Source organism: Grampus griseus, assembly GCF_964374135.1.
Source record: "Grampus griseus genome assembly, chromosome: 1".
Classification (NCBI taxonomy): Eukaryota; Metazoa; Chordata; class Mammalia; order Artiodactyla; family Delphinidae; genus Grampus; species Grampus griseus.
The window spans coordinates 70,395,927-70,404,295 of NC_139017.1; the positions used below are offsets into that span (position 1 = coordinate 70,395,927).

Genomic DNA, 8,369 nt, shown 5'->3' on the forward strand with positions numbered 1-8,369 from the left:
CTCTGGCCTATCAGTTCATCTTGCGCTAGTGACAGTAGAAGCCAGCTTTTCGCACCATCCTCAGTTCCATCCGGAAGTCTTTGTGACTTAGACATTTCCTCTCTTCCCCTCCCTGCATCAGGCAAGTTTATCTTAGTGGGGCTCGTTCCCCAGTCTTCCCCCCATCTCAAGGCCCACCCCCATCCCACCCCCAAGCCAAATTGGGAACCAGCAAGATTCCATCTTCCTTGCCCATGGTTCATTAATTCAACAAATATTTATAGAGCCCCTGTGAGTACAAGGCCCTGGGCTAGGATGGGTTCCGGGGAGCCAGCAGGGAAGAAGACAGCCAGGGTTCCTGAACGCAGGGAGCTGACACTCTGAAGGGGAAGACAGATATTAAACACATAGTGACACCCTTGATAACTTCATCACCATTCATTGATTCTACCAACAATCATTTCTTGAACGTCCATGACATGCCAGGCGCTCTGCTAGGCACTCGAGACTCCTCAGTGAATAAAACGCACAAAAATCCCTCCTCTTCTCAAATGTAAAATTGTTCTAAGTACTATAAAAGTGCGGGTTCGTGTATCTGCCAACACTCAAGGTTTAGAAAGAGCCAGCGATTAATTACATTTTCACTTGTCTCCTCCTGGGAAAAACCCCCATCCTGTTAAGGCCTGAGAAAAGGTGTCATTGTCTAAATCCCCCAGCGGCGGCAGGACCTAGGACCCTCTGCATTCCTCCCCATCTATAAAGCGGTTCAGCCTCAAGCCCAAAGCCCTGGGTCAGCCCCTGGCCAGTGAGGAGGTCCCCAGAGGAGGCTGGGCCCAGCCTGGCTGGGGGGAGCTTCCTGCCTCAGACCCTGCTCCCCTGCCTCAGTCTCCCTTTCCTCCCCTAGTCTCTTCCCTCTTCTCTCTTTCCTTCCTCTTTCACCTCCTTCTCTCCTGCCTTCTTTCGCTTCCTCCTAAGAGGGGACCATTTCCCCCCAAGACCCAGACACAGCTCTTGCCCCCCCGGAATGGACAATGCACTGCGGCTGCCTGGATGAGGGCATCCCTGCCATCACCTCCCGTCACTTCTGGATCTCAGGTGAGCCTCCGCCAGGTGTCCCAGCTGTGCTCCAGCAGTGCCCCAGAGGCCTCGGGAGCAGTGGGGCGGCGCTCACTCCCCTCTCCACCCCAGGCCTGGCCTTCCCCGACTGGGCCTGCAAAGCCGAGTCGTCCCCGGGCTCCCGGCAGATCCAGCTATGGTACTTCATCCTGGAGCTGCTGCAGAAGGAGGAGTTCCGCCATGTCATCGCCTGGCAGCAGGGAGAGTACGGGGAGTTTGTCATCAAGGATCCAGACGAGGTGGCCCGCCTCTGGGGCCGCAGGAAGTGCAAACCACAGATGAATTATGACAAGCTGAGCCGGGCCCTCAGGTGAGAGGAGGCAGCCGACGTGGCCAGACAGGGGAGAGTTCAAAGGAAAGAGCCGTGGTTTCTGGCACCCCTGTCAGATTCCCGCCCCTCCAAGGCTTGGGAAATGCTCTGGAGTGTGGTGAGATGTCCAGTGGTTATCCAAGATCAGCTTGGGGTTTGCCTTGGCAGCTTGGGGACGGGGGATGTGGCTGCGTCCCTGACTGCATCCTCCCTGCCACTGGGCCAACCCTTTATTCTCAACCTTGGAATCTCCAGATATTACTACAATAAGAGGATCCTGCACAAGACCAAAGGCAAAAGGTTCACTTACAAGTTCAACTTCAGCAAGCTCATCGTCGTCAACTACCCTCTGTGGGAGTCGTGGGCACCGCCATCCCTCCACTTGCTGCTGGGGGCCCCTGCTCTGTTTCGACCAGCCCTGGTGCCCATGGGTGTACAGAGTGAGGTAGGCATGAAAGCTGGTCCCATCCCCAGAGCTCCACCGGAACCTGCCTCTCTGCCTCAGGGGCCCATCAGCTTTCAATGTTCTTCTCCCCCTGCATCCTTAGTCCCTGAGTGTCCCAGGGGTGGGGGTGATACTCTGAACCACCCCTACATACTTAACGATCCCTACAGTAGAGCACCTGCCTATGAGAGAGGGCAACTCCTTCTGTGCCAGGATCACAGGGAAGGAGGTGGCGGGGTCTCAGGGGAGGGCCCAGGACATGTGGGCAGTGCTGACTTAGCAACCATTATGAGAGTATTTCATTATTGTAATGACTGGTCATTAAAACAAACAATGTATACTGGGGAATACACGCCAGGGAGGGTCCATTCAACCCCTGAGCCTGCTCTCCTCACTCCCCAGCTCCTGCATAGCAGGCTGTCCACCCATTGGGCCATGGCAGAGCAGCTGGCTGGACAGCGGACCCCTCAAGGACCACCAGAGGCCTCCAGGGACAAGAAGGGAAGCGGCAGCATTGTCCACCGTGAGTGCTCAGGACTGGGGTGGGCCCAGGGAATCATAAGCAGAGGACGGAAGGACCCTTTTTTTTTCTTTTGGCGGTACGCGGGCCTCTCACTGTCGTGGCCTCTCCCACTGCAAAGCACAGGCTCCGGACGCACAGGCTCAGCGGCCATGGCTCACGGGCCCAGCCGCTCCGCGGCATGTGGGATCTTCCCGGATCGGGGCACGAACCCGTGTCCCCTGCATCGGCAGGCGGACTCTCAACCACTGCGCCACCAGGGGAGCCCCCGGGAGGACCCTTTTGATTGAGCACATGGGTGAGGGGGCATGAGTCAAAGGATAAGTCATGTATTCATTCAACAAACATTTATTGCTCACCAGCTATTTACTAAGTGTGTGGACCCAGAGATGAAAGATGGCTCTCAAGATGCTCGGAGATCAGTAGGGAACAGAGATGGGAGGATGGTCAGTGACCAGTGCTGAGATTCTGGGAAGCACGAGGTGCTATGGGAATGCAAATGAGTGGGGGCTTCCTGGAGGAGGCTACACCTGAGCAGGTGAAGAAGATGGAGAAAGAGGCCCAGGCAGAGGGAACAGCATTTGTGAAGTAAAAAGCTGCAAGTGAGTGTAGTAAGTCTGAAGATCTGCTGGCAGCTTACATGGTGAGACTAAGGTGCGTGATGGGAGTGGGAACAAGGAGGCGGGTGAGAGACGAGGCTGGCGAGGCAGACAGGCGTCTGGTCACAGAGGGCCTCTGAAGCCATGCTGAGGGGGCTTGGACTTGATCCGTGGACAGGAGGGACCCAGAGGGAGAAGCACATCCAGATGTTCATTTTGCAAAGGCGACTTGGGTTGATGTAGAGTTTGTGGTGGGAGAGGCATACAACTGATGTTGGAGGCTTTGAAGCTCATCTAGGCAGAGGACGATGGGGACAGAACCAAGGCAAGGGCCATGGGTGGAGAAGGAGGCCCAACTGAAGAGAGATTGGGAAGATAAAGTTCACCCATTCATTCCCTTATTCACTCATTTCTTCTTTCAACAGATAGCTCATGGGCTCCTGTTGAATGTGCCAAGCCCTGTCCTAGGGCCAGGGGTGCCAATGTGAGCAAGACTGCCTTTATAGAGCTTGTAGACAAGAGGGGGTTTGCGGACATTCAGTTAATAATCCAACAAGTAGATAAGTAATGATAATTGTGCTAACTGCTACAGGGAAGTTCAGGGTGCAGCCGGGAAGACTTCCTTGACAAAGTGACATTTGAGCTGAGACCCAAAATGTAAATCGGTGCCGGCTTAGTTCAGAGGGAGAGAGGAGAGCATGGCAAGCAGAGAGAATAAGGTGTGCAAAGGTCCTGGGGCAGGAAAGAGGAACCGGGAGGAAGCCAGTGTGACAGCACATGGCGATGGAGGGGGACACGGCAAAAATGCAGGCAGAGGCCAGTTCTTCCAGGACTGTAAGCTGGGAAGAGGCAAAGTCAGATTTTCTGTGAAAAAGATCAAGAGACACTTGACCAACACAAGGCTCTTCTGCAGAGGCCCAAGACCTATCCCTCCACTTCTGGCAATTTCATGGAACAAAGACCCATGGCCCTCACCCCGCCCAAGTGCAGCTGAGAGCCCAGAGGTCCCACCTCACAGAGAATGCAGGACACCTGGCTCTGGGTCCTCACGAGCGCAGCCAAAGCTGTGGGCGTAGGGCGGCCCAAGACCTGCTAGGACTCGTAGGGCCACAAGTCTGGCAGCCTGCAGCAAGACAGCACCTGAACACCTCTCTGTTCTTCCACTCACACCCACCCCTTCCCAGTTCTGGGAATGCCTTGGGCACAGAGCTGCACTCTTTGGGAAACTATGAGGGGGAAATCAAAAAATATTCCCTGGCGAGCCCCCGCTTGGCCTGAGGTATTTTGCACCTGCCTGCCCTCTGCGGGTGCCCAGGCCCTGCCTGTGCTTGGGTCCTGGGGCACCCTAAGCCGCTTCAGGTCTCTGGGAGCCTAGCAGCAGCCACATGCCCACTTCTGGATCGGGATTCCAGAAGGGTGTGCCAGCCCTTCACTCCACCTTCACTCACAGCATTTGGTGTCAAGAGAGGAAGCAGCTTCTGGGCAGAAGAGCGGCCAGGACTACTGAGCCAGGGACAGAAGCTGCAGGACCAGAGCTGGGAAGGGGCGGGGAGGGGTAGGAGGACTCTTAGAACCATCTTCTCCACATGCCTACTCAGCTGTGGGGCCCTGAGGGGGGACACTGCCCCCAGGAGCCCCAGGGGACACACCTTCCTGGGGGAAGACAGCAGTCTCCACGTCATCTAAGGACCCAAGAAAAGGACAGTGACTTAGGAGAAAGTACATTCTTGCAGGGGTCTCCACGCTTTTCCTCACGAAGGATCATTTTCACTACTTTCCCCTTTCACAGATCCAACATCAGAAATATTGTTCCTACCAAATAAATCGGATGAATTAAGTAACAACTAAGTTGTTTTTCCAGTTTTTACTAACTATAGCCTTGCTGATGTCATCACCTTGGGTTGATACTTGCTAAGAAAAAATGTGGAACTGGAGTTAGGTTTTTTGAACTATAGAAAGTGGTGTGAAGTTCTATATAATCATCCCCAGAGATCCCAGGCTAGGAGTCTCTATTGCAGGATCCTGGGGAAACAGGGCAGATTTGGAAGGAATGGAAGGAGGGAGGGCTTCTTGGAGGAGGAGAGCTATAGGCCAGAGCCAGCCAGAGAAGGGGAAGGCTGGGGCTCACCCCACATGCTTGGCCTCACAGCTCAGCAGGCCCCATGATGCTGTTTGATCTTAGCTAGGAGCAGGGGGTTTATGGATGAAGGAACTGAGGACTGAGAATTTAAATGACAAACCCAGGGTCACACAACTAGATCTTTGCCCAGCTAGAATAGAACTAAAGTCCTTTGCTACAGGGACAAGGAGAGTGAAGAATGGATCCATTGAGTTATGGCAAAGAATATCCTCATTCATTCATCCAACACATTTTTATTGAGCACTTAATACATGCCAGGCTGGGTTGGATCCCGGGATCCAGAATAAAACAGACACAGTTCCTGCCACCACAGTGTTGGGAACACAGATATTAATAATCACACAAATGACTCCTGATTCTAAGCAACAGGGCCCTGGAGGAGAGTACCAGGAAGGATGAGGGGAGAGTCCAGGGGCTCTCACCTAGGCTGGGAAGGCTCAGAGGCTTCCCCAAGGAGATGACATTTACGATAAGATGTGAAGCAAAGAAAAAAGGAAGGTGCACAGGTGGGGAGAGAAGGTTTCAAGCAGGAGCAAAAAGAAATGGGAGGGCTTCCCTGGTGGCGCAGTGGTTGAGAGTCCGCCTGCCGATGCAGGGCACACGGGTTCGTGCCCCGGTCCGGGAGGATCCCACGTGCCGCGGGGCGACTGGGCCCATGAGCCATGGCCATTGAGCCTGCGTGTCCAGAGCCTGTGCTCTGCAACGGGAGAGGCCACAACAGTGAGAGGCCCGCGTACCGCAAAAAAAAAAAAAAAAGAAAGAAATGGGAAGTGGGCAGAGAAAGGAGACATCTCCAGCGGTGGGGACTCACTGACCCTCTCTCTCTCTCTGTCTCTCTCTCTCTGTCTCTCTCTCTCTCTCTCCCTCTCTAGGACTTGGCTCTGCCCCTGCCCACTGCCGGCTCAGCCCTTGCTGCCATTTGGGGAGCCCCCAAGACGAGCTTCCCCGTTTTGCCTCCTTCACCCCTCCCCTGCCACCCCCTGTCCCCTCTGACTGGCCCCACCTCTCAGGGCCTTTTTTGCCCCCTGTCCCCGCAGGGCAGCACTTCCCAGGGTCCTCCATGCCGGACACCCTGCTCCCAGGACCCGCAGGGGCTGCAGGGGCCCCAGGGGCCTGGTATATTCCTGGCCTTCCTCTGTTGGCCGGGCTGGCGCAGGGGGCTGGGGAGAGGCTCTGGCTCCCAAGCCTGAGGCCCGAGGGGCTGGAGGTGAAGCCTGATCCCACGATGGATCCCAGAGAGGGCTTCTCCTCAGAGAGGCAGGAACCCTACATTGTAGAGGAAAGTCCCGTGTCCCCCAATCTGCAGAACTTCAAAGCAGTGTGGCCCTTGGATCCTCCTTAATGGGAGAGGAAGATGTGAAGTGGGGGTGTGTCCCCCAAACTCCATCTCACCTCTTATCTACCTCCCTTCTGGCTTTGCTCCTTCCCCTGGCTGGAAACAGCTTTAAATTGTAGAACGATCTGAAGGAACGGAGTTGCACCCAAGGAGGTGGAGGGCATCGCAGGGAAAAAGCGAATGTGGGGAAGGGGAAAATTGACGCAGAGTGCCCCCTCCCACCAAATTGCTAATCAGATTAAGGAGACATTCTTAATCTCAACTTTTTTGAGGGAGAAAGAGAATAAGGTTTCCATAGATTTCCATCATTTGAAAGACCCTATACCTGCCCACATGAGACGGGAAATTAAGAGTCTAAGTTGGGGAAGGGTCAGGAGTTGTTTTGTTCCCCGAGTCTCAGGGCAACTCCCTTCTTCGCTGGGGCCCTTGTCCTTCATCAGTCTAAGGTCTCCCCTCTCTCTCCTGCCCCTCCATGCAGCTCTCTCCGATCCCTCTGATTTCTGCGACATTGGGAGCTCCTGTCCCCTCCTTTCCCCAAGACCCAAGCAAGTGGGGTCAGGAGGGATGGGCCTCCTCAGCTCTGTAATACTCCACTGCAGACCATGAATAAAATGCCCTTGGCAAACCTCCCTCGTGGCTGACCACCCCCTCCTGCGTTCCTGCTGCCCTCTGATCTGGTATGGAGTTAAACATCACCCAAGATTCCTGATGGGAAGGGGGGAGAGGGGGTTGGGAGGAAGAGTAGGAATCAAGCCAGCCACTCTCCTCCCTTCTGCTGCCATCATGCCCCAGAGAGAAAGGCTGAAGCTGTAGCCCGAGGAGCTGCCCTGGCCAGTGAGAAACCAACCTCAAGGAAGGAACCTAAGAGCAGAGCAAGGGTCTTCACAGAATGACCCCCAGATCCCTGCCATGGACCTCTGAGCAGAGTTTTAAGGGCTGGGGATGAAGGAGGGAGTTGGAAGGGGTCCCTCTCCCTCTGCACCCCAGGTCCTAAGAATGACAAGGGGAGCCAACTGAAGCAACAGGTGGCTGGGGGAGGAGGGGACACATAGAGAGGGGTCTTTTGCTCAACCAAGGAAAGGCCAAAAGAAAAGAATGTTCCAGGAGCCAAGCCATATTGCTCTCCTATCTCTAGGCTGCCAATTACAGGTTTAGGATTTGTCTCCACTTTCTTCCCATGATGGAGAGCAGAAACTAAGGAGGCACAGAGGGTCCCTTTGTCCATCATTTGTCCCTGGCCCTCATCCAAAGAGTAGGGGTGCATCCCTCTCTCAGAGCTCCCTATTCATTCTGCTACCCACTGCCTCTCAGTCCTTTGGGGCAGGCGCATGTTCTCATGGGTGGACTGGGGAAGGAGATACCCAGAGTAAGGCAGGGCTAAGCCCTCACCACACAGAAAGGTTAAGATGAGCAAGGAACCCAGCTCCCAGGCTTCCAAGCGGGGTATAGGCCAGGAGAAAGGATCTGTGAGTGGGCTTCATCACAGTCTCCCTCCCTTACCCCAGATGCCAAAAAAAGGGGACCTCAGAGTGTCGCTCCCAGGAGATCCTAGGAGCTATAGTGAAAACTGCTTCTCACTTGCTCCCAAAGTCACAGGCCCAGGCCCATCCCCAGCCCTACAAGAAGGACGAACACCCAGCCTGGCGCTTTCCCATCATCCTGTCCAGTCTGGGGAGACAAAGAGCTAGTGTTGTCTGCTGTGGCACAAAGAACTGGATCATACTGTCATAGGGTTTGGGTCCTGTTCAGAGAGGCCAGCCTCGGGAACAGGGTTCCCTAACAAGGACCCCCATGTGTCCTGCCTGACCCCTCCTCCTCTTCAGAAGTTCGTGGTTGCTATGACCCCCACGTTTCAGGCAATGAAAAATGCTTTGTGGTCACTTTTCTAAAATTTCTTTTTAGAGTAGGTGAACCCAGGAGACTG

At 54.7% G+C, this 8,369-nt stretch overlaps 1 protein-coding gene across 1 annotated transcript; it reads left to right on the top strand.

Annotated features, from left to right (window-relative positions):
• Positions 1–1,010: 1,010 nt before the first annotated feature.
• Positions 1,011–6,451, top strand: LOC309833176 (ETS translocation variant 3-like protein; the record flags this gene model as incomplete). Its single annotated transcript, XM_082671354.1, has 5 exons — positions 1,011–1,074; positions 1,168–1,405; positions 1,661–1,850; positions 2,253–2,373; positions 5,982–6,451. 5 exons carry the CDS (start codon positions 1,011–1,013, stop codon positions 6,449–6,451), a joined length of 1,083 nt encoding a protein of 360 aa, XP_082527480.1.
• Positions 6,452–8,369: the final 1,918 nt, after the last annotated feature.